Source organism: Amblyomma maculatum, chromosome 3 (assembly GCF_055883805.1).
Source record: "Amblyomma maculatum isolate TAMU_Amacu chromosome 3, ASM5588380v1, whole genome shotgun sequence".
NCBI lineage: Eukaryota > Metazoa > Arthropoda > Arachnida > Ixodida > Ixodidae > Amblyomma > Amblyomma maculatum.
The window spans coordinates 17,311,452-17,338,522 of record NC_139346.1 but is presented as its reverse complement, the minus strand read 5'-3'; the positions used below and the strand labels follow the sequence as shown (position 1 = coordinate 17,338,522).

Here is a 27,071-nt window from a genome sequence, read left to right as displayed (position 1 = left end):
AAAGTGTCAGCATCTGGGAGTGACGAGCATGTAAGAGTGATTGAAAGAGAGCAACAGGAAGGCTTGCATAGTGAAGTGCTTTACCTACAGAATTTGGGAAGGAATACACTCTGTACTCATAAAAATGCATACTAGTATGAATCACTTCTTAAAGCTTTCCTGAACAAGTTCCTGTTAATGCATGTGAATGCATTTATATATGCTGATATGCAGTAAACCGATCAACACAGTGCTTTTAGAATTTTTGGTTACAAGAGACCTTGCTTACAAGAGACATATTTTTCAGGTCCCTTGAGTGTCTCTTGTAATGAGGTTTTACTACTTCGTTATAACGAGTTTCGACTGTGTATGTTGTCATAAAAATCTATTCTCTCTTGAAACATCTCTGCCATTTATAAATTAATCTACAGCAAACTGCATATTACAGCAAACCACAGATTGCCTGGTGCTTTGGAGGTTAATGCAAAGTGTTATGCCGCAAAGAGATGGCCACCGTGGTGCAGCCTCTCTGCAGAATCACTAACTGCCTTTGCACTACAAGGAAGGTGCAACTCCTATGCTGAATTTTGTACCTCAGAAACTGAAATGCAGACTGGAGGCACAGTAATTCGAGGGAAAAAATTAAATATTACGAGACTGCCGCAGTGCGCATTGGTTTTTACTGTCAAGTGTTAGCCTGTATGCGTGGTTTTGGAGCAGGTCGTGAAAGGCAAGGTCAAAAGCGTCATCATCATCTGTTCTAATTTCCTTAGTATATTTGCATGCACTGCAGTCATGCATTCAAAACGTCCTAAATGAAGTCAGAACTCAAAAACATAAGGCTGTGTTTGGATTGAGGATAACGAGAAGGCAGATTCGCATGCTGCACAAGCCTGGTTTGTGAACATTTGTGAACAAGTGAACAGGCCACGCAGTCTTTTTTTTTTAAGTCTTAAAATCTCGTAAGTTCAACCGCTGGTAATTCAGAAATTTGAATTATTCGATTATCCAAAAAAACAGCGCGAACAAACGGGGACGTTTTTTGGATAATATATCACCAACTCGCCCGCTTAACTAAGTGAACAGGCCACGCAGTCTTTTTTTTTTAAGTCTTAAAATCTCGTAAGTTCAACCGCTGGTAATTCAGAAATTTGAATTATTCGATTATCCAAAAAAACAGCGCGAACAAACGGGGACGTTTTTTGGATAATATATCACCAACTCGCCCGCTTAACTATCTTGTTGAATTATTCAAACTAGAACCATAGTGCTGGCAACGCCCATTTGTGTCGGACGCTCGCGAGTTCGAATGTGGACGAGCTTGCTCCGATTAATTCAGGCGGGAGATTGCGTCAAGGTGATCACCGAAATAGATTCCACGAACCTGGATTGCAAGAAACAGTGATGGACGTGCAGTTTGTTTGTGTTGTGGCAGTCATGGCAACAATCAGAAGGTCCCAATTTTCAAAATCAAGCTTTGTCTTATAGTTTTTATAGTAGAACGTGTTGTGCAGTCTAGTTGGTGCAACACTGGTGCAATCTGCGTAATTTTGCGCTGCCCACAATGCGTGAATCCCTAACTTCACTCCATCCTGCCACTACTATCGGGCACGCGCATTCGTGCACCACTTGGCACGTCACTTTTTATTTTTAGTTTGGGGGGCTGTCACACTGTTCTACTGCTTACGCATATATTTCTCGCATGCACCCACATGCTGCTGCCAGTACTGAGTCAGTGCACGGTTCACGTGCTATTTCACTGCATTGCATGCTTTGCTGCAATGCATGTGGGCTTTGCAGTGAAGCATACGTGAAACACGACTGAGTGCGAAAAGAGCTTTGTTATTTTGCATACAGTTTCTCACTCTTACCTAGAGGGAAGGCTGTGTTGCCATCTATGGTTACATGGAGTTTTCTGACGACCAGTTCAGCCCCCATGGGCACCCAAAGCATTATGAGCTGGATACCTACCGAGTGCAGAACTACAACTTTTGGCCGAAACTAATGCAAAGAGAAACGTTGTTCTACCATAAACAATCTACCATAAACAATGTCCTAACATTCACTTTTGTGACTATAAATTGCAATAAGAGAGAGAAATAGCATGGGTCAGTGTGAAATTTATCCAATATAAGCGATGGCTCTTTCTTCCATTGGCTTAGCTTTGAGCAGCACAGATATGTACCAATATTTCACACTTAATAGACACAGTTTGAAAGGAAAAAAAACGTTTTGGAAATGTTTATGGTCGCGCAATTACTTTAGGAAGTTTTTAGTGGCATTTCGGAAAACAGAAACCTTTTATTGGCGACGTCTACTTTTCTGCCTTCGCTACTATGGCTTTTGCAGTCTGTGTACTCACCTTGAGATGATGATGATAATGAAAAAAGAGAAATCATAGTAATGCCACTCCGCGCACCCGAGAAAAACCAACTGCCCCGCACCAAGTAGGGCAACGGCCCATGATTCTTAGCGCACCCATGGTGTCTGAAGTACAGCGCCCTCAGCTTTCCCTCTAGTTAAGAGTGTAAGCAACTCTATGTTATTTTGGAGCACTCTTTCAGTGTTGCCTACAGTGCGCATAGATGCAGGTCTGATGATAAAATAGCATTTATGCAAACTGTTTTCAGCAGTTTTTCCGGCCCGTTCAATAACTCGAACATTTTGTGTGCTCTCTTGAGGGCCAAATTAGCTAGAGTTTACTGCATCCAATAAATTGAGAGATGAATGGCAAGCTGCATCGGAAGACCAAGTTAACAACAAAATACATTTTGTAGAGCCTGTCCTAAGGGAACGGAAGACATGTAGACATGTGGGATGTTTTACAGAAGTAATTTTATGTCTCTTATGCATGGGACTCACACGCACCTTACACACTAGTTCTCTCTGTTACAGGTGCAGTATTGAACTCAATAGGGAACTACACTTTAATTTCGTGTGCAAAAACTTGATTATTCCCACTGCGCCGTACACTGTTCATAGCTGAACAAGAACGTAATTTTTTTTGCATATTTTGAAATTTCTCAAAGAAGCAAGTGTTTTCATGAAAATCACAGCTCTAGGCATGAAGCGGTATTCTTTGATGCAAATGGTATTTTTTTTTTCTTCATTCTGGGGGCGTCTGATAATCTGGATGTTTCTGTCGGCAGGCCGGAGTACGAGCGCATGTACAATTTCACGGTGCTAGCGTGCCAGCTGAATGAGCCGGAGGAAGGCGTGGCGCCCACCGACAGCCGGCTGCGGCCCGACCAACGCCTCATGGAGGAGGGAAACTGGGACGAGGCCAACCAGGTATGCTGGCTAGCACACGTCATTCTTGGCAAAGGTATTGCTTGCGCCCTAATGTGCAAGGGATACGCATTGCATGTCTCAAGCAAGTTTTGTGCAGAAACCACTTGCACACTTTATCATGCAAATAAGATGACAAAAACGGAGCCTGAACGTTGCTCAGCGGCCAGTTTACCGTATTTACTCGCACACTGCTCGCACCCCCAACATAGGGCGTCAAAAATCAGAATTGTTTTCTCCTCGCATAATCATCGCACCACGAATATTACCACCGCATGAATCGTCTGCTAGTAGTAACAAGCGCCATCTTTGGAGCACTACTGAACCTAGCTGGCCTCATTGTGTGCACGCGCTACCATGCGGCGATAGCGTGCTCAGGAATATCATCATCGTCGTTTATGCTCGTCTTTTCTTTTTTTACCTCTATGATGCTCGTACAGTAGAATCTCGATGATACGATTACGGCTGGTACGAATTTCGGGATGATACGAATTTTAAGAATGCTTTGAACGGACTACATTGTATAGAATACGTTAAGATTAGGGGTGATACGAAGAGTTTCCGAACCTGCCGCGGTTGATACGAACGTGCAAACCAGTCGTGCATGCGAGCGGGCCGGCGCGGCTGGCCTCAAGATTGTAACATAACCGACGCGGCCGCCGCCAACTCCCTCCCCCCCCCCCCCCCCCCTTCCCCCCGCCGCGAATGATAGGAACGAACGTTGTACAAACGCACAAAGCCACCGAGCAGCTCAGCGCAAGAGCTCGCAGGGGGAGAGGGTACCCACTGCGGCCGCTGCCTCTCCTCTCCAACGCCTCTCACCCCACTAGCCACCCTACTCTCCCCTCCCTTTCGTAGCAAACCGACGAGCACTAGACAAGGACGGCCAAGGCGAAGCACGTGCCGAGTCGTGTACGTCACTCATTCGCTGGCAGCTCATTGGTCTATCGAAAAGTTGTCTCGCCGGCTGTTCCCAGGAGGACTGTGACGCTGGCTGCCGCTACAGTTGTTCTCCGGTTCTCCGTTCGCCGCTTCTTTCTGCCGTTCGCTGTGACATGAACTGCCCAAACGTTAGAAAGACGCAAGCGTTCGCTGCTGCCGAAATGTCGCGGAAGCGTAATGCCCTAAGCCCTTTCTTTTAAGGAAAAGCTTGAAGTGCTGAAGAGGGTCGACGAAAAGAAGAAGAGTGTCGACTTAGCAAAAGAGCTAGGGTTGGCACCGTCAACACTCTGCACCATTGTTGGGTAGCGAGATGTCATCTTGAAGAATGTGCAGCACTTCGGTGCGAACGTGAAGCAGGCTAAAACAGCGACCCATGTCAAGCTGGAAGAGGTTCTGCTGACTTGGTTCCGCGAAGTGACAGCGGCCGGCGTCAACGTGGACAGCAAGGTGCTACGTGAAAAAGCCGACACCGTCGCGCTTTCGCTTGGAATTGAAAATTTCCAAGCGTCTGGGGGATGGCTGCACCGGTTTAAGGAGCGGCACGGACTTGTCTGCCGGGTCGTCTCAGGTGAAGGCAAGAAAGTGGATCAGTCAGCTGTAGATGAGTGGCTGAACACGCTGCCGGCGCTGATTTCGGAGTACGCGCCACGTGACATATTTAATGCCGACGAGGCGGGCCTCTTTTTCAACCATCAACTAGAAAGAAGTTTGTGCGTAAAAGGCCAGGCATGCCAGGGCGGCCAGAAAAGCAGGGAGAGAGTAACAGTACTCTTTTGCTGCAACTCTGATGGATCAGAGAAACTCCAGCTTACCGTCATCGGTAAGTCGAAGAAACCGAGGTGTTTCCGATCGGCGGAGCGTTTGCCTGTCTTTTACAAAGGCAACCGAAAGACGTGGATGACTGGAGATTTTTTCCGCGAGTTCTTGACAAGCCTTGATCGGAAAATGGCGTCAAGAAACCGGAAAAGTTTGCTTTTCGTGGACCAGTGCTCTGCCCACCCAAAGGAAATGACATTCAATAAAGTGAAAGTCAGGTTCCTGCCGGCGAACACTACCAGCCATCTTCAGCCACTGGACGCTGGGATAATTAGAAATGTGAAACATCATTTCAAAGGACTTCTAGTGCAGCGTCTGCTGGCAAAAATTGACCGTAAAGAAGCAAACTTGCGGATCAGTCTCTTAGATGCTTTGCACTTTCTAGCCATGTCGTGGGATAGTGTAACTTCAGACACAATCTCGAACTGTTTTAGAAAGTGCGGATTTGCCATCGGACTTGCTGCGGCTTCGGCAGGAGATTGTCAAGAGCCAGACGAAGACCTCACGATTGATGGCTGGGACAATCTGGAAACTGAAGCTTCAGTTCGGGACTTCGTTACCGCGGACGACAATGTCGCGACCTGTGGGCTGAGGTCTATTGAAGACTTGGTCAATGAAGCGAATGATTGCGAAAGTGAGCCTGACAGCGATGGTGACGCTGATGACGAGTGTGATCAGCCACCGTCAAAGGCAGATACTCTTCACGCTTTGGACGTTCTGCGCCGCACCGTAAGTGCCAGCAGCGTGAGCGACGAAACCGCGGCACGGTTTTATGCCTTTCAGGCGGAGCTTGTCCGCGACATCAACAGCAAAAAAGTGCAGACAAGCATTACGGACTTTTTCGGCCGCAAGTAGTTCGCCATAATAAACTTTGGTTCATTTTCAATTCATTCCCATGTGGATGTTGACTTGTTTTGAATCATACGAATTCGGGATGATACGAATATTTTGCGTGCTCCCTTGCAATTCGTATCATCGAGATTCTACTGTATTTGTTGCCATTTTGCGAGGTGTGCGCGTCTCGTCGTTTGTTCTGTCTGTGTTACTTGCTTTTTTCCACCGTCTACCCTGTTCTTGGTGCCGCATCACGGTGGGGCGGTACGCAAGTTATACAGCTGCTTTTAAGCTGAAAGCTTTTGAGTATGGGCTACAACATAGCAACCGCGCTGCCAGCAGTCACTTTGGCGTCAACGAGTTCTGCGTAGTGCACTACTGGAGACAGCGATTGCAGTGTCGATACGGACTCTGATCAAGTCTCTGGTCAAGAGTAGAACTTTATGGTCTGCTGTGAGCATTATACCACGGAACGTGGGGAGGGATGATGAGGCTGCGTGCGGTAAATAAAGCGCTTTAGCAATTTGTGCTTTTGGGGACTCTGTACTTTTATAACAAGGGTAAGTTCTGCTTGAAATTAATGTTTTGTTTATATTTACAATAGCTAACTTACGAATCCCGATTCGCACCTTTTTAAATTTGCTTTTAGTGCTCCAAAACATTTGCTCGAAAATTTTCCCTGCATAATTATCGCACCCTCCAACTTGGCATCAATTTTCCGCGAAAAAAAGTGCGAGCATTATGCGAGTAAATACGGTACGTGTTTTAGTTTTGGCGCTTCGCAACTATGCATTGTGCATGCTTAGTGGTTTCATTGCAAGATCAAAATACAGCGCGGCTACTTAGGACAAACAGAGAGGAGAATAACGGACAAGCGCTTGTCCGTTATTCTCCTCTCTGTTTGTCCCAAGTAGCTGCGCTGTTTTTTGATCTTGCAATGCACCAACTAGCTCAGATTTCCGTTCTTCTGTGGTTTCATTCATGCCCCTCGATCTACAAGCGTGGAGAAGCGGGGTAAGTCCAGACTCTCCTCAGACAAGCACTTCCCTGTTGAAATATATCATGTGACATTTTTACGGCATTGGTTATACCGTGTATTGAGCAGGATGAGCCTGCATGAAATCGAATGGCACTGTTGTACAGGCTGGCCATGTATTACTTACCAGTCCTGGTTGCTGCAAGAGAAAAAGAAGGCTTGAAAAGGAGTTTTAAAATACCCTTGATAACCGAAGCGGTGGTCTTGAGGTAGAGCATTCGCCTCGCATTCGGGAGGTACGGGGTTCGATCCCCAGTGCCGCCGGGTACCCACCGGTTTCCAATGGGTACAAGATTTCCCCCGGCCTGGTGCTCGGCTCTTCTGGGGTGAAATGCTTGGGAAAATGGGCCAGGAACCAAAATGTGGGTTCAAGAAGAAAAAAAGGAGTTTTAAAATACCCTTGATAACCGAAGCGGTGGTCTTGAGGTAGAGCATTCGCCTCGCATTCGGGAGGTACGGGGTTTGATCCCCAGTGCCGCCGGGTACCCACCGGTTTCCAATGGGTACAAGATTTCCCCCGGCCTGGTGCTCGGCTCTTCTGGGGTGAAATGCTTGGGAAAATGGGCCAGGAACCAAAATGTGGGTTCAAGAAGAAAAAAAGGCAAGATGCACCGCAAGGCAAGGCAAGGCAAGGCAAGATGCACCGCTTCGGTTGCATCTTGCCTGTACTCACCTATGGGGCTGAAACGTGGAGGCTAACCAAGAGAGTTCTACTTAAGTTGAGGACAACCCAGAGGGCTATGGAACGAAAAATGGTAGGGGTAACATTAAGAGATAGAAAGCGTGCAGAGTGGGTCAGAGAAATAACTCAAGTTAACGACATTCTAGTGGAAATTAAGAAGAAGAAATGGACATGGGCAGGACATGTAGTGCGAAGAGAGGATAACCGATGGTCGCTGAGGGTAACAAACTGGATTCCAAGGGAAGGAAAGCGTAGCAGGGGGCGGCAGAAAGTTAGGTGGGCGGATGAGATTAAGAAGTTCGCAGGGGTCAAGTGGATGCAGCTAGCACAGAACCGGGTTAAGTGGAGAGATATCGGAGAGGCCTTCGCCCTGCAGTGGGTATAATCAGGCTGATGATGATGATGATGATGATAATTGCCATATACAGTTGAATCCCGCCACAACGAATACCGCCACAACGAAATTTCCGCGACAACGAATAATTTTTTATTCCCCGCGAGTATCCTATAAGAATTAATGGCCTAAATTTCTCTGCACAACGAACTATTTTTGCAGAGCGTTTCCGCTTCAACGAAATTTTCGCGTTCAAAATCGAAACCGAAACTAGTTTTATTGGCGAGAAGTCCAAGTCAAATCCAAAGCCAGATTAAGCGTGAAATCACGTGATTGCAGTTCCGCCATTTTGGCTTTGTGTCGTGGTCGCGTTGTTCACTCGCTGCCTTTCTCTTCGACAACGACGAGTTTTCATCCGCAGGACACGATGGCAACGCAAGTGAAAAAACGCAAAACTCTTTCCCTTGAGCAAAAAGCTCAAATAATCGCCCAAGCAGAAAGCGGAAGGAAGAAAGCGGCAATTGCTGAAGACTTCGGAATTCCTGCAAGTTCGCTGTCAACGATCCTAGGCAATAAGGACAGCGTGAGAATGGCACTTGCTTCAGGCACATCCTCGAAGCACAAAAAGGTGACGCGGCCCCTCCATGAAGAGTTGGACAAAGCAGTGCATGCGTGGTTTGTGGAAGCAACGTCCCCCTGTCCGGAAGCATCGTCCAGCAGAAAGCCTTGAACTATGCATGCCTACTTGGCATTGATGATCTTAAAGCCAGCATTGGCTGGCTAAACCGTTTCAAGGCCCGCCATAACATCGTTGGAAAAGTGTTGTGCGGCGAGTCAATGTCAGCAGACGTGGACGGAGCAGCTGCTTGGAAGGCGAGTAACATGGCCGGAATTTTAAGCAACTTCGCGCCTGCAGACATTTACAACGCCGACGAGACCGGGCTATTCTACGAGATGTTGCCGGCTAGGACGCTCGACTTCAAGGGGCAGCGCTGTCACGGCGGCAAACACAGCAAAAAACGCATCACAGTGCTGCTTTGCACAAACATGGATGGCTCGGACAAGCTTCCGCTGTTAGTCATAGGCAAAAGTGCCAAGCCGCGCTGTTTTAAGGGAACTCGTAGCCTACCTGTGCAGTACAAGGCGAACAACAAGTCATGGATGACCCGCGCTATTTTCACCGAGTGGATGATGGCATTCGACCGCGACATGAAGCGGCAGGGCCGTAAAGTTTGCTTGCTTTTGGACAATTGTTCAGCGCATCACTCCGACGAAGTCAAGCTCACTAACACGGAGCTGAGGTTTTTCCCTCCCAATTGCACGTCTGTCTTACAGCCTCTCGATCAGGGCGTGATTCTTAGCCTGAAGCGCGCTTACCGCGGGAGGTTAATTCAGCGGCTGCTTTTTAACACTGAAACCGGCCGAGACACGAAGGTGAACTTGTACGTGGCACTGCAGATTATGTCTGCTGCCTGGAGCACACTGGGGCGCTCAGTAATTGTGAACTGTTTCAGGCACGCCGGATTTGCCGAAGGTCGACCCGTACACTCTGCTGGCCTAACACCAGGCGTTACAGACGACGACGAAAAGGCGTCACCGGCTCCGGGGATCGCGGCCGCCTGGAAAACGCTGGGAGAAATAGGAACCGTGCCGCCTAATCTCGAGCTCGACGAATACATCGGCGCTGACGCTTGTGTTGTTGTTCACGAAGATGTGAGTGATGAGCAGATCATAAAAGCTGCCCGGAATGATAAGGACTCTTCCGATGAAGAAGACGACGACGTACAGGAAGCGCCGGCTGCGGCAACCGCCGTACAGGTGATGGACGCTTTTGATGTCATCAGGAATTTCGTTGCTGTCCGAGACGACGATGTTGCAGTGGGTTTGCTGACCGAGTGCGAGAAAATCGCGTGACGGCGTTGCTCGCCGTGAAGCGTAAGCAAACCAAGCTTACAGATTTTTGGCATTAAACGCCTTTGCTGCTGCTTGGGCAATTCTTTCTGCGTTTCACGTCAAATTTTTGCGATAACGAAGTTCCGCGAGAACGAATTTTTTTTCGTGCACCGTGAATTTCGTTATAGCGGGATTCAACTGTAAGCTTCTTTCTTATTTAAATTCGGGTGCGAATCTCGGAGGTCTATACGCTAATGAAAATAAAAGTTTTTCATCCTCAGTTCCGTCAAGTGCATTGGAATTCCAGCGACTTTGAAGCTCTTGATGTCTGAAGAAAGAGTCCCACGTATTCACAATCGACTTAACAACAGTCGCCAAGCAACGGCCTATTCACACTCTCATCTAGAGGCTGTAACATACAGTCGAACCCAGATATATCGAACCCGGATATTTCGAATTTTGGTTATATCGAACTTGCGGAATATCCCCCTTGAAAATCCCATGTAAAAGTATAGGAAAGCTGCGTTGTATATCGAACTCAATTTCACCGGTTGTTCGATATGTCAAACTCCGCACCACGCATTGGACGATGCGCCTCGCCTAAAGACGATCGCATCACCTCGGCCGTTTGCCGCGTGACATTTTCAAGCCACACGCGGAGGGAATGAGAGGACACAGCTCGGCGACGGCTGGTCTACGGCAGCGCCGCGCACTTTCCCCAAGGCGTGCGCGCACCTGCCGTGATCGCTGCTGCGCTAGCACGTGACGTTTGCAAGTCATGTGTGTGAAGGAAGGAGAGGGAACCAATGGAGCTGTGGTGTTCGGGAGAGGGGAAAAACGCGATAGAGCGAAGCGCAAGGTTGTGCCCGCTCTTCTGCTGAGCTTTATTTCCGCAGCAGCACGCACTACGCATGCGCGGACAAGCCAGCTCAGCCCGTGCCAGACGCTTCTCCGGAGTGTGTTGTGGACGCTCTCGTGGCGGCTGGCGTGCGATGAGCGTCTCGTGTCGTCGGGCTTAACCAACCATATCCTAGGCAATAAAGTTGTTTCATTCATGAACGCGCGTAAGCTACAGCGGCCACGGATGCTAAAAAACGGCAGATCTTTTTTATTTTTTCTTTCTTTTTTTGCGAGAGTCTTTTATTCTTGCCGTCGGGCTGAACGTATGCGATAGCGGCTGCGGAGGTCAAGAAGCGGAAATTTTTTTTTTTTCTTTTGCGGGAGTTGTTCTTGTCGGGCTGAACGTGCGGCGCTGCGTAAGCTATGGTGGCTGTGAACGTTAAGAAGCGGCAGTATCGTTTTTTTTTTCTTTTTTTTTTTTTTTTTTTTTGCGAGTCGTGCATTCTTGCATCTATGAATAAACGAAAGCACACGGTTGGCTGCTGTCATGCCACCGGCTTTTAGCATTGTTCGCTCCAAACGTCATTTGCAGCTATCACGCTTGCCAATGATTTTGTAGCAGTGGACTACGCCCGCCCCACCCCAAGCAGCGTGGCACGATAAATCGAACCAGGCTTGTGCAGTCAATCCATCACGCGGGCACTCTGCCAAGTTCACTCCCTGCCACCGCAGGATCTGTGAAAAGTGTAGTTAAAACATAAACATGTTGTGGCGTTATCGCTGCGCAGCATCTTAGCATGCTGCCAATAAATGAGCTGTGGATGCGACGGTCGAAACGTAGGAACATGCCATCGAACGTTTTTTTTTCTTTTTTTTTTTTTTTTTTTTTTTTTTACAAATTCTCGGGGGCAGAAACGGAGAGTGGGTTCATTATGCAAGTGGGTTGACTACGCGACAATCACCATATCATTTTTCACAATCGCAAGTGGCGTCTCAAGCCGATTTCTGTATGTCGAATTATCGATATACATATCGAACTATTTCACGATCCACTTCGAGTTCGATATATCCTGGTTCGACTGTACCAGTAAGCCCCCCCCCCCCCCCCCCTTCATAATCACTGCCACGTCCGTTTTTGCTTCGTGAATTTCTTCCTTGACGTTCTGAGCCAAGTGTTTGTGGTAGCTTGACAAGCGTCAGCCTGTGACATCATTGGATATGCGGTGATGCTGGCGACAACAGTAGCTTTCACGGTGTAGGCAAAAGCCCGGGCCGTCTGCATTGGATATGCACGGGGTTTGCTGCGTTTTCGAGATTAATTCCCGATATTCCGACAGGCTGCGGTGTGGTTGACTGCGCCTCGAGGCAGAAAAAAAGAGAAGAGCACCTGTTTTCAAAAATTTCTTGTGGTCAGATAAAGATGAAAGCCAAGGGCAGCAGTGTGGAGCGCAAGAAGTAAATTCGGCAGCGGCTCACTTTCTCGGTTAACGTGCGCTGCACTTCTACATTGACATTTCATCGGCTAATTTGCGGCTTTTTAAAGGGGAGACATGGCTCTTAAAACTATTTTTCCTAATTTTTGTCCAAATTTGATAAAACCTGGTATTCTGATTCAGTTTGTTGCACTGATTTCAAATATATAACTATTCTTCCAATCGGTTCAAAAGATAAATGAAATTTATTGTTCATAATTTGCAGAAACAGTGAAAAAATAACCACATTATAAAAAATTGACATGGACACTTTGCTAGTACTAGAAAGCATAATGAATACAATATTAGGAGCAGTTTTTTGATATAACAAATATTAGTGAAGATATAGCAGTTCAAAGTTCACTGTTCCAAATGTGGATGCCTTCCTGTTTGATTTAGAGCAAAATTGAAAACATTGAACTGCTATAACATCACTAATATTTGTTATACAGTCGAACCCGGTTATATCGAACCCGGATATATCGAATTTTGGTTATATCGAACTCACGAAATATCCCTTTGAAAATCCCGTGTAAAAGTATAGGAAAGCCGCGTCATATATCGAACTCAAATTCACCGGTCGTTCGATATATCGAACTCCGCACCACGCACTGGAAAGTGTGCCTTCTCCAAAGACGATCGCATTACCCTTGGCCGTTTGCCGCGTGACGTTTTCAAGCCACGCGCGGAAGGAATGAGAAGGAACAGTTCGGCGACAGCTGATCTGGGCAGCGCCGCGCCCATTCCCCAAAGGCGCGCGCATCTGCAGTTGTCATTTCCCGCGCGCCAACACATGACGTTTGCAAGCCATGTGCGTGGGTGTGCCCATTCTTTTGCTGAGCTATCTCTCTCCTTCAGCACGCGCAACGCATACGCCAAGCCAGCTCAGCCCGTTTTCAGACAGACGTCGTACGCTTTCTCCAGCGTGTGTTGCGAACCCTCTGCGTGCGGCGGCGCGGCGGCGGACGTGGCTATGGCACCTACGGATTTAAGAAGCGGCCGTTTTTTTTTTTTTTTCTTTTTCTTTTGCGAGAGTCATCCTTTCTTATCGTTGTGCTGTACGCGCGGCGTAGCGTAAGATACGGCGGCTGCGGACGTTAAGAAGCGGCAGATTTTTCTCTTTTTTCTTTTTTGTTTTTTGCGGGGATGTTTATTTTATTTATTTTTTTATCGTTTATCCTTGCATGTATGAATCAGCTAAAGCACGCGGTCAGCTGCTGTGATCATGACGCCTGCCGCGCTCCCAAGCGCTGCGTGATAAATCGAACCAGGCTTGCGCAATCAAGCCATCACGGGCATTCTGCCAAGTTCGCTCCCTGCCACCGCAGGAGCTATCAAAAGATAAACGCGTCCCGGCGTTATCGCTGCGCAGCATCTTGGCACGCTGCCAATGAGCCGTGGATGAGACGACCGAAACGGACTGACGCGCGCCATCGACATGCAAGCAAAAATGCTCGCGATTTCTGCCGCCGCGCCGACACAGAAACCTTGTTTTGAGCTGCCGCGGTGGCTCGAGCGGCGAGGGGGATGCAGTTCCAACAAGTTTGAAAATTTTCGCTCTGTCGCTGCCGCTCGTCGCTGAGATCGCTCAGTCGCTTGCATGGGAGCGAGCTGGCCTTAACGCTTTTTTTTTTTTTTTTTTAATTCTCGGGTGCAAAAGTGGAGGGTGGGTTCAGTATGCGAGTGGGTTGTTTACGCGACAAATACGGTATCGTTTTTTCGCATCGTAAGTGCCGTCACAAGCCGATTTCTGTATATCGAATTATCGATATATCGAACTATTTCGCGATCCCCTTCGAGTTCGATATATCCGGGTTCGACTGTATCAAAAAAGTGCTCCTAACATTGTACAGTCCCCGACTGATTTTTCGGACATACTCGAATATTTGGACTGCTTCGCGGCACTGTCACCCTTACCATAGGTCGTAATGCATAGCAAATACTGAAATTTCGGACACTTCGCAACCTCTCATTTGATTTTTCAAACCCTACTCGAGCCAACTCGATCGACAGCTGCTACCCACACTGACGCTGACTGTAAAGTCACTGGAACTCTCAAAGTGCCGCAATCAGCAGACGGCATTGGGCAACATTGGGTTGTTGTCGCCAGGAATGATCCAGTGCGACGAACGTGTCGTCTGCTAGACGAGCAAAGCTCCGCTATAGCTAGTGATGTCTCCCTGAGAAGGCGTCGTTGATTGATTTTGCGTGGAAAATAACGAATGGTAGTATTAAAGAATGAAATCTTGTGTGGCATGAGGGTTTATAAAGCATTTAAAGCATCGCACGACGACTGCGCAGCCACGATCGTGTACTTCACTCTTCGGGCGTGCGCGCACAGCAAGATGCCACCTTAAGCTTGTTCTATAGAGAACCCAAGCTCAAGTTTCTCCGCGCGACGGCAGCGCCGCATTCCTGGTGTGGTGGCGAAATTTGAAATGATGGGGCCTCGCCAGAGCAGACGCTCCGCTAGCTTCCTGTGCACGCGCGGCGATCGCGTTGCGTCTGGCGGTTATTTGGCAATACAAGAATGCTTCCGCTGATGCGAAACGGATGTACTAAGTAGCATTGTGTCATGGGAAGCCACAATAGTAGGCGAAGCACCAAAAGACGAGGCTCACGTGTGAAACTGCAGATTCCTTTGGAAGCGTGTCCGTAAGACCTGTTTTCCAACCGCATGACAGCGTTCTGAGTAGTCTCGCGTTCTTTTTGGAAACGAAAAGAGCCAATTTCCCGTTCTTCGTAAACTCAAAAATGTTGACAGTTGACAAACACGGCTTGGAGAGGCATCAAAAAAGTACAGTGGTTTAATACCATGCATAAAAAGTGAAGAGGATGGAAGATTATCCTTCTCTTCACTCCCCGCGTGTCTAGTTTTGCCGATTTTCTGTGCTCTCTCCCTGCTTTGTGAGTGCTCTGAAAGCAACCAAATGAGCAGATGCGACGTCCGCGATCGACACTGATGTGTGAATGTGCCCTAAGTGTCCACAGCTGCCTTCTCATTTTTAGATTGACCAAGAAAATATCTAGGAACGAGGCCTTTTTTTTCTTCGGGGGTGGGGGCGGCGTTAAAAAACATGCCTTGCTGAAAGGCTTTTACAGATTTTCGTAAATTGGCCAATAAGTGAGCCAATTATTATTATTATTATTATGAATAACAAAAGATATGTCGGAAGCGCAGCTATGGCCCGACTGGCACTACTTGCACTGAGCACCCCATTCGTGTCACAGGTATCGTGAGGGCAAACCAAATATTATCATAAATGAAGCACAACCATTTAATAAGAACCGAAATAGAGCGCTATGTAGTACAAGCTTGGATTTCACCTGCCTTCCGAGCCAGCGAGCCGGTTATGTCACGTGCAACGCACGGAGCACGCATGTGCTTATGAGATTGCTAGCGTTCTTGTCTTTGAAGAAACACCTCCTTCGGACTATATACTCATTCTTCTCTGCAAGATTTCCTTTGGTAACGCCGTAAAATAAAAAAAAAACGAAATCTGTGTATAGATCGCATGCTACAGGCCAAAATGATGGTCAACGATCGGGCCACTTCCTTTCACAGTACTGATGATAATTTAGCAGTTTTTAAATATATTACATATGACAATATAGTTACAGAGCGGGCTTAACTCGATGCACTTCCTACGTTTTTGCTAACGTGGACGCATTCACAATCAATGTTTACTCATCCCCGTCTGTTGTCTGCTCTAAGTACAGACGTGAATAAAAAGTTTCTTGCCTATAATTAAGTATCCTTCATGAAAATATGCATTAGGTTGCCCAATCAAGACGGAATGCAGGTGGCATGTCGCGGTGCGCCTGCGTGGGCGCGTCAAGGCTCGTGCGAGAGAAAAGCGCACGGCGCACGCCGCGAAGGCAGCGAGCTGAGCCGGCGGAGTCCAGTGTGTGCCCGCGCGACAAAGCAGTGCGAGACATCTGCACGTGCGTGGAAGCGAGCGAGCGAAAGGAGAAAACTTGCACGGGATACCTAGGTGGTGCCGCCATGTGTATCCCCAGTTTCTATTTTTCTGTCAGAGATGGCGCTCCCTGTCAGGAGCAGCAGCACCGCTCGACAGTGCTTTGGAAGCCTATAGCGCTTCGTTTGTTGCAGCGCAGGTTATTCTGCTTTATATAGCCGAAACGAGTAATTTTAAAAGGCTCGCAAACGCATGTTTTTGCGACCAGACAAATTGTTTATAGCAGTCATATATGCCGCGTTCACGTGAGAGCTCGCCTTAAATGTGACGTGTATAGCAAGTTATTCTCTTAGCGCTTGCTGCCTCATTCCCGTCGTACTTCCCTTCGTCTTGTCGCGCGCTAGTCGGAGTGGCATGTTATACGGCTCCAACCACGCTGGCGCACGAGGCCAACGCTCTGAATTCGCGGCTTGATGGCCGGCCAATGAAACCTTTTTGCGACTACTTACAAGGGGTGGAGGAAATGAGGAAAGGCGCCGCTAAGTAGCAAGGAATTATAGCGCCAAACCAAGGAGATTATTTGGGTAAGCCTTGCCATGCAGACAAGCTGTGCGAATGAAAACGGAAAGCTAACGGAAGACTCCAGTAACTGCGAGGATGTGATGTGCTCTCAAAGTGACTGAAGAGACCAGTGCGCAACCCATGCTCGCCAGCATGTGTGCAAGGCATTAGTCGCACAGCGAGCTATCCGCGAAACCCAACGCTCGTTCGTGCCTCTCAAGCCATCATACTCGAAAAGTAGTGTGATGCCCCCCCCACCCCACCCCCCTCTCAAGACCTTTCCTTGCTGTCGGTTCCTAATGTTAGCGCACGCTAATGAACTCAAGGTTATTTAACACGGAACCCTCACGGTTCGGCACACTTCATGGTTCGTATAGTTTTGGTAATTGTTTTGTACTTAAGAGAAAGCAGTTCAAATGGGCAACGTATATTAGAAAAGCACAGATATTGTTGCGAGACTAATTACTCATTAGCCAATATGATTGACCTCCAGAAAAAAAAAAAGTGCGCGAAACATCTCCGAAAACCTAGCTGTCACAGACAAAAATCTACAGCGAAACATGCAATGGAGACTCGCTAGAAACGTCAAACTAACTAGTAAATCTCAGGATGAATGTTTAGTGACTCCGGTAACAGCTGATGAGTTCACAAAATACTTAACTTGCAAAGCCGGGCACCCTTCGTTGGGACAAATTTGTCGTGCAAATGCGATGCAGTCATACTGTTATGCTGTATTTGTGAGGGCCGGATCTTCAAAGATCCGGCTCATGCATACCTCCACCCCTTTGGAATCATTAAACGTTTTTCACCATCACCATCAACATACTGCTCTTTGATTATCAAACTTTCCACTCGGGACAGTAAACAGCTCTTTGCCTCATTTTCGTTGCTACATCTGAAGGCGCAACACCCCGGCATCCTCGGCGACCCAGAGCGACCATGTTATGCGTGTTTTATGCACACAGAGCAATATCGGATGAACTTAGCCATAAAACACGCCGCCCGCGTACCGCCAAAGCCCTGCGATGACTGCACGTCATCTGCTCGAGCGGACCATCTATGGCGGGGCTTGAGCACGTGATCGTAGCTGGCCATTGGGTGGCACCGCGGCAAAGAGAAAACAGCTGCGGTACTTTCAGAGTTCCAGTGACTTTAGGTGACTGAAGCATGAAGTGCCATTTCTGTTTTGGAATGAGCCTCCTTACCGCCCCACGAGGTGGCGGTAGGGGCGGAGTCCGCTTGTCATCATCGTTTTTGTGTGTTCTGGCACAATGGCTAGTTTCGGTCTCGCCCATCCAAATCCAGGTCAAATCCAGTAGCCGCTGGTACGGTCGTCTCTTCTTTCTTCTTTTTGAGGGCGTGCGGTGCAGTTATAGTGTGCAGTGTTCATGCTACTTGTATTGCTGGTGTGTTGTGTACGCCTAGCAGTGAGACCAACGAAGCACACGGGAATGGCGCCAACATCGGGGCAGTCAGCGCCGGGGAATTCAGCTAAGAAGCGTGGCAAATACGCAACAATGACAATGGCGAAGAAGATCGCCGTGATCCATCAAGTGCAGAATGGCCGCCTGCAGAGCGAAGTTGCCCAGGAGTTCGGCATCTCGAAGTAGACTGTGTCGGACTATATGAAAAACAAAATGAAGATTTTGAATGAATCATTGAAGTCTTCTTCAGTGCTTGAAAGAAAAAATTTAAGAGAGAGCAGCCACCCGAAGCTCGAAGAAGCGCTCCACATGTGGCTGTGTGCAACAGTTGCAAAGAGGATCCCAGTGTCGGGCGATCTTCTGAAACAAACGGCGGAGGCCCTCGCACTGCGAATAAATATTGAAGGCTTTAAGTTTAGCGATGGCTGGCTTCGTAATTTTAAGAAGAGGTACAACCTCACTTTCAAGAAGATATGCGGCGAGAGTGGTGCCGTGGACCAGACTCTTGTAACAAATTACCGCTCTGAGTGACTGGAGTCGCTGCTGCACCGATTTTCGCCTGATGATGTCTTCAATTGTGATGAAACAGGCCTTTTTTATAAGGTGTTATCCGAGAAGACACTGTCCGTGTCTGGCGACCCCTGCCACGGCGGAAGGCACAGCAAAGACCGGGTCACAATGATGGTTGGCAGCAACATGCCGGGAAATGAAAAGCTCCCGATTCTTGTGATTGGGAAATCAAAGAGCCCGAGATGCTTCAAAGGGGTAAAAACATTGCCCGTGTGGTATGAAGCCAGCTCGAAAACTTGGCTTACGCAGCATCTATTTGCTGCCAATGTACGCAAGCTGGACCGGAAATTCAAGGCCCAAAATGGCAAGGTGTTACTCATTGTGGACAATTGCGGTGCACATGGCCACAATGATGACCTGGATACCATTCAGTTGGAATTCCTGCCACCAAACACAACGAGCGTCCTTCAACCCATGGACCAGGGTGTGATTGAAAATTTGAAGGTGCTATACAGAGCATGGTCTTTCCAGTTGTGATGTATGGATGCGAGAGTTGGACTATGAAAAAGGCTGACCGCCGAAGAATTGACGCATTTGAATTGTGGTGCTGGCGAAGACTCTTGAGAGTTCCTTGGACTGCCAGAAGATCAGATCAGTCGAGTTGGAGGGTCAAATTCTAAAGTTAAAGCTCAGCTACTGTGGTCATCTGATGAGAAGAGAGGAGTCGCTGGAGAAAGATTTGATGTTGGGAAAGGTTGAGGGTCGCCAGAGAAGGGGTAGGCAGCGAACGCGATGGTTAGATGGCATCCTCGAGGCACTGCAGATGAAGTTATGTGATGTTAGGAAGATGGTGAAAGACCGGAAAGCGTGGCGTGACATGGTCCATAGGGTCACGAAGGGTCGGACACGACTGAACGACTGAAGTGAACTGATACAGAGCACGCTTGCTGAGCCACATGGTTCTTTGCATTGGCGTTGGCAAGCAGTATGCTGTAACTCTGCTGTCGGCGATCAGCATGCTTGCTGACGCCTGAAAGGCAGTGACAGCAGCCACACTCCGAAACTGCTTTCGGCATGCTGGATTTGTTGGACTTGGTGAAGTGGATGCCGCGGCCCAGGATCTCCCGTCCGACATGCTTCCCACAGGTGGCGAACATGTGCTGCAAGACTTGCGCAGTGGCGACAGTGTGATCCCAGACGCAGTCACCTTTGAGAACTTTTCAAATGCCGACAGTGCAGCACTCACATGCGTGGAGCTGGACGATGACAAGATAATTCGTCAGGTGTCTGCTGTCCCGCCTGATGATGAATCTGAGTCAAAGGACGACGCACCACCTGTTCCGCTGCCATTGCACGCGGACCTTGTGAATGCGGTGACGATGCTTGCAGCTGCCTACAGTGACAGCACGACCCTTTCCGAGATTCAAGCCGATCTGATTGCTCGCAAACGGAGGAGCGTCCAGCAGCGTATTCACGATTTTTTCCAGCCAATTGCGGGGCGTGAATAAGTGCGTAGGTCATGCCAGTGCATAGAAATAAAGTTTCTTTTTTCTGATTTTATTTTTTCGGACCCCTGTTTATTCGGATTTTTTGGCGGTCCCCGTGAGGTCTGAATAATCGGTCGGCAACTGTGTTCGTTACGCTTTCTAGTATCTAGCAATGCGTCCGTGTTAACTTTTTATAGTGCGGTTATTTTTTCATTGTTTCTGCAAATTATGAACAATTAATTTCATTACCTTGAACTAATTGGCTAATTGGGAAAATAGTTACATATTTGAAATCAGTGCAAGAAACTGAATCAGAATATCAGGTTTTATCAAATTTGGTCAGAAATTGGAAAAGTAACTTTAAGTGCCATGTCCCCCCCCTTAATCGTCTTGGTTGCTCTTCGGTGGCATGACAACTCGCACGAGAACAAGCGCTTGCAGCCTTTGTACCTTGTGTTGTAAACGTATGGTTAGATGCGATATATACCATCGTATGCAGGGGTCAGCCGAGCTGTCAGACCCCATTCACAAACTATTGCCAGTTAAATTTAATGGTCACACCGAGCCACTAATTGTGACGTTTCCGAAACAGCACCGGACTTGTGGAGTGCAGCACGTTCTTCTGTATTATGACAATCATAATAATAATTGCATATAATGTAATATATAATTGCATCGCATATATAATTGCATTATAATGCATATGCATATATTCTTACGAATCTTCATGCACTAGTCAAAGCCTGTGAAAGGCTTTGACTAGTGCGTCTGTTTCATCGAGCACAAAGAAAGTTGGCAGCGCTATAGGGGAAGCTACAAAGAACTAAAATATGGATGTCTTATTCAAAGAAACTTTATGACTTAGGTTGCCGGTAATATTCTGCGTTTTCTGCAGTGAAAGTGCTTGAAAAACGAAGCTTATCAAAGGCTCGTCATATGGAAAAGAGGCTTCCAATGGATTATGACATCCTCCTAGGACTCTAGCAATAGGCCTGGAAGATAAGTGTAAACGAATAGTATTTCTTATACCTTGTGCCTTCTCGTTTTCATTTAAGGGGAGACGCGGGTCTTGGAACGGTCGAAAATGATCAAAGAATCAATTTTGAAAGAAACTCATTTTCGGAATGTATATCTTTTAGTGCACCTGCATTCAAATTATCAACGCTGAATTCGGTCAGGAAATGCGATAAAACAGGCTTTCAAAGCCCACAAAATGCCCCTCCCCCCCCCCCCCTCCCGCCCCCCCTTCCTCGAAAAGAATTAATTTGTTTGAAATTTCCACTTGCACCGCGGGCATTACAGCTAGCCGATTGCCGCCATCTTGGGCTTGGTCTGAAGCTATTTTCTCTGTGAGAAATTTGCTGTCTCAAAATGGTGTCCCTCAAGAGGAGTGGCTGCAGGCGCCGGTTTTCTGAAGTCTGTTTATGGTCTCTGATTGGCTGCCATGCGGTGCAGTTTTCAAGTGCTCCGTTCCGCATCTACCTTTGGCTGGCGTGACTGGTGCGCCATTTTTTTTCTGCGTTACTGCCGGTGCCCGACTTGTTAGATGTGCAGAGAACATCAACCACGCTGCCTGATGACGCCATTTCGGGTTCAAATTACGGTGCGAATTGCATCCCGAACCGTGGCACACTTTGTGTTGATGCCACCGCATTTACATTTTTTAAGAAATGCTTCCTTGGATGGAATAGGAGACTTTTGGTTTTGTTTTTGCAGGGGGACAGATAGGGAACATTCAAATAAAATCTGCAGTTGAAAAATTCTTCCCGAAATTCTCTGCAGTCAGTGTCAAAACTTCAAAAGCAATTTTCTCAACTTCATATCTTTTGCCAACATGGCGATCCTTACCGAACTTTTCATTATGTTCTTGTGGCACAATTCTAAGTCTTATGCCGTTGAATTCAGGAAGAATTGAACTGTGGAGCTATGCTATATTTATGTTGCTAGGTTGAACATATCAAATTTTGGGGTTAGTAATGTCAGCTAACTATATTTGAAAAGTTATGGGACATCGGCATAATTGGACACTTTTATATGATAATGCACCTTAATGACAATATAAGTAGCATAGCTCCACATGGGAGGTTTTTGGTTACAGCTACAGAAAGCATTTGCATGCTACTTTTTCGCTTTATATATATCTTAACCCTTTCATGACTTGCACAGCATTTCCCAAATGTTTGCTGCTGTTCTTAGCTGCATTGTTGCTGGGTTTTTGTATGAATTTACATCTGTTCACAGTGCTTTTGCCTTTCCCTTTGCATACCCCCCATACACTAATGCCCAGTGGGGCGATTTGTATGTACTCAAATAAGTAAATAAATAAAGGAAGAACTGGAAGTGGACATGAAAAAGCCCTAATGGCAGATTAAAATGACTAAAATGAAATTGGCATTATACTGTGTTCTGATACCGGGTGTCACACAAGCAAATTTAATGTCATTCGAATCGAATGACATTAGCATCTAGTGTCACCATTCACCTGCTACACGAGAAAATTTAATGTCATTAGGTTCGAATGCCATTCTTTACTGAATGACTTTGGCGAACTCATTCACATTCGATCGTGAGCGGAATGTGTACTCTTGATGCCAGATACTCAGCAGAAACAAGCAACGTGAGAAAATATTCTGCTCACAGTGAAAGTCAAGCATTATATTTCTCTTGAGTTTTGTTTTAAAAACTTTTACTTTAGGTGTAAAAATATTCACACTGTAGGCTCTCGTGGAATGCAATCACTCTGTCACAGCAGTGGCCGAGTCATGCCAGCGACTCACAATCATTTTAAGCAGATCTTTTGGATCATACCAGTTGCGAAACTCCGCTTCAAAAAGTGACCGAATTTTGTACACATTTTTCGGGTGTCTATGAATTGTCATGCCATCTGAAAGTGCTCAATGCAAGCTTTTTGCTATTGCCGCCATTGCCTTTTGGAAATCAAATTTTTCTCTCCTCTTTGCCATCTTGATTAACTATTTGGCTGTTACCTTAATAATTTTTGCCACTGTGAGTCTTCAACTAATTTAATTTTCCACAATGGTTGTGCATTTATCAACAACCAGAAAGTTTGGAATTTAGACGCAGTTTCTATTAATGAAAGCGGGTGCTGCCACCGTTCGTAAACACCCGAATTTTGACCAATCAAAACCGCTGTTTTTTGATACATGGGCCCTATGGGAGGTTTTGCAACTGGTAGTATCGAAGAGCTCTGATTTTAGGTTCTGTGTTCCTTGGTGGCCGCTTCTCCCCATGCATTTATATCAGGACTATTTAAAGTTGTGACTGAGTGCCTAACAGCTTGGACGTCATTTGCATGCTCTACGTGTCGCAGTGCATCTCCACACTGTGTATACGCGCTCCGCTGTGTCCAGCCATATTGTTTGCTTACATTTATCGAATTTGTGGGTGACTCGATACTTGGCTTGGATTTTTATGGCTAAAGTGCTACAGCACAGCCAAAAGTAATGTTTTTCACTTGGATTATCGTACAGAAATGTTCTGATCAGCTTTAAGATGCTACATAATGATTTCAAACGCCTTTTATGTGCACTGATGTTCCTTAAGTGCAGTGTTCTTTTATAGCTGATCGTAATTGTCATCATTTGCGAATGACATTATATTTTACTGTGTAGCGCCGAAAGAAACCAAATGACATTCAATGCATCGAATGGCATTAAATCTGCTAGTGTGACAGAGGTATAACCTCGGCATTATGCAGGATGCAGAGGTAATCGGGAAGGTGTGATGCAGTGACCACAGGATGGCAATGTCCTGAATTATTCTAGGTTTCAAGAGCGAATAAAACAGATCAGTAAGAGAGATGTGCATCAGCGAATTATCAGTGAGGGGGAGGGCAGAGGAATTCAGGATTTCAGTATAGAATTGAGATGGAAGTTTACCCTAACCGAGGAAGGCGACCTTAGTGTAGAAGCAGTGAATGATGGCTTCAGAGATATCATTACTGAGCGTGCAGCAGAAGTAGGTGGTAGGATAGCTGGGATACTGGCAAATCATGTAAGCAGACAAAAGGTTTAATTAAGCAGCGCAAAAGCATTAAAGCCTCCAACCCAGCAGACAGGATAGAACTGGAAGTGATATCAGAGCTAATTAATAGGTGTAAAGTGTCTGTCGTAAGGAAGTTATAACATGGAAAAAATTGAGAACAATAAAGAACGATTGTAGCCTTAAAGCGGCGAAGAGGAAATTAGGCATAGTCGAAAATCAGATGCACGCTATGTCATCATGAATATGGACAATATAGTCAAAGTAGCCGAGGAGTTCTATACTGGCCTGTACAGTAGCTGAAGTAGTCAGGACAATAATGAGATTGGCAGTAGTCAAGAACAATGTGATGTTCCCCAAGTAATGAAGGGCAAAATAAAGAAAACTTTAGGAGTTGTGAAAAGGGGGAACAAAGCTGGGGAGGATCAGTTAACTACAGATTTGTTAAAAGACTGGGGGATATAGTGCTAGAAAAACTGGCCACCCTGTATATGCAATGCTTGATGGCATTGGCATCACTGGAATCATGGAAGAACACAAAGATTATTTTAATTGATAAGAAAGAGGACGTAGAGGACTTGAAAAATTACAGACCTGTCAACTTACTATCTGTTATTTATAAGGTATTTACTAAGTTAATCGCTTACAGAATCAGGGCAACCTTAGACTTGAATCAAGCAAAAGGTCAAGCAGGACTCTGGACAGATACTCTATACTATCGATCATATCCATACCATCAACCAGGTGATAGAAAAATGCTCAGAATATAACCGACCCCTATACATAGCATTCATTGATTACGAAAAAGCATTTGATTCAGTAGAAACCTCTGCATTTATGCAGGCATTGCGAAATCAGGGTGTAGATGAGCCATGTGTGATAGTACTGGAAGATATATATAGTGGCTACACAGCAACCATAGTTCTGCATAAAGGAAGTGATAAAATTCCCATAAAGAAAGGTGTTAGGCAAGGAGACACGATCTCCCCAGTACTATTCACACCTTGCTTAGAGGAAGTATTCAGAGACTTTGGATGGGAGAAGTTAGGAATAAGGATAGAGGGAGAATACCTCAATAATCTGCGATTTGCTGATGACATTGCCTTGCTAAGTAACTCAGGAGATGAATGGCAAAGAATGAGTGGTGATCTAGGCAGGAAAAGCAGAAAGGTAGGTTTGAAAATCAATATGCAGAAGACTAAGGTAATGCTCAACAGCCTCGGGAAGGAACAGCAGTTTACATTAGGTAGCGAAGCACTGGAGGCAGTAGGCGAATATGTCTACTTAGGACAGGTGGTAACCACAGATCCGGACCATGAAAGGGAAATAACAAGGAGAATAAGACTGGGATGGGGTGCATTTGGCAAGCACTCGCAGATTATGACTAGCAACTTACCTTTATCGCTCAAGAGGAAAGTATACAACAGTCGCATCTTACCTGCACTTACCTATGGGGTTGAAACGTGGAGGCTAACAAAGAGAGTTCTACTTGAGTTAAGGACAACGCAAAGGGCTTTAGAACGAAAAATGGTAGGGGTAACATTGAGAGATAGAAAGCGTGCAGAGTGGGTCAGAGAAATAACTCAAGTTATCGACATTCTAGTAGAAATTAAGAAGAAGAAATGGACATGGGCAGGACATGTAGTGCGAAGAGAGGATAACCGATGGTCGCTGAGGGTAACAAACTGGATTCCAAGGGAAGGAAAGCGTAGCAGGGGGCGGCTGAAAGTTGGGTGGGCGGATGAGATTAAGAAGTTCGCAGGGGTCAAGTGGATGCAGCTACCACAGAGTGAGAAGTTTGGGCTTAAACTGAACATTAAAAAGACAAAGATCATGGCGTCTTGCCCTATCAAGTCCTGGAGCATCAATGGACAAGAAGTAGGAGCTGTGACAGATTTTCTGTTCTTGGGCTCCAAGATTACCTCGGAAGGAGACTGCAGCCATGAAATTAGGAGACGCCTGCTTCTGGGAAAGAGAGCAATGGTTAGCCTTGACCGCCTAGTAAAGAGCAGAGACATTAGTCTGCCAACCAAGATCCGTATAACTCGTGTTATGGTCTTTCCAGTTGTGATGTATGGATGCGAGAGTTGGACTGTGAAAAAGGCTGACTGCAGAAGAATTCACGCGTTTGAATTGTGGTGCTGGCGAAGACTCTTCAGAGTTCCTTGGACTGCCAGAAGATCAAATCAGCCGATATTGTCGACCATAAACCCTGACTGCTCATTGGAGGGTCAAATTCTAAAGTTAAAGCTCAGCTACTTGGGTCATCTGATGAGAAGAGAGGAGTCGCTGGAGAAAGATTTGATGTTGGGAAAGGTTGAGGGTCGCCGGAGAAGGGGTAGGCAGCGAACGCGATGGTTAGATGGCATCCTCGAGGCACTGCAGATGAAGTTATGTGATGTTAGGAAGATAGTGAGAGACCGGAAAGCGTGGCGTGACATGGTCCATAGGGTCACGAAGAGTCGGACACGGCTGAATGACTGAACTGAACCATAGGACTGGGTTAGTTCACATAATATAGGAGAGGCTTTCACCTTGCAGTGGGCATGATTTACCTGATGATGATGATAATGTATAACTGTTCAGGTATTTGCTCCTCCTTCCCAGGTAGAGCGGCTACGCGCACCCGAGTCGAGCCGCCTGCGTCTGTGCTGGCGTAAACCACTGAGCACCCTCGAAAGAGACACGATAAACAAGGGCATGACTCGCTAATGGCGCTCTGATGCTGAGCAAAGGAAAAAGGGAAAAAAGGAACATATTGGATGGAAAAACAGCGCGACAGACGAACACGACAGCAAAGGAGCACAAGACGAGCGCTGTCTTGTGTTCCTTTGCTGTCGTGTTCATCTGTCGCGCTGTTTTTCCATCCAATATGTTCCCCCAACTCGCCCGTTTGGCTATAGTGTTGAAAAAAGGAAGCTGATGGGGCATCCAGCAGAGCTTATGATGATGCGTTTCTGTGGTGCGCGCCGCGTTTTGGGCTGCCACGTACGCGGCTGCATCTGGAGGGCATTTTGAAAAGGGGGTGCGACTCTTATACGAATAAATTGT

General features: G+C 46.7%; 1 protein-coding gene across 2 annotated transcripts in view; it reads left to right on the top strand.

Moving 5' to 3' along the window:
• Positions 1–27,071, top strand: part of Osbp (oxysterol binding protein) — a 192,407-nt gene that overhangs the window by 149,357 nt on the left and 15,979 nt on the right. For both annotated transcript variants that reach the window (XM_084597320.1, XM_084597322.1), the window contains exon 7: positions 3,129–3,270. In XM_084597320.1, coding sequence (XP_084453446.1) covers positions 3,129–3,270 — 142 coding nt within the window. The remainder of the gene's footprint in view (positions 1–3,128; positions 3,271–27,071) is intronic.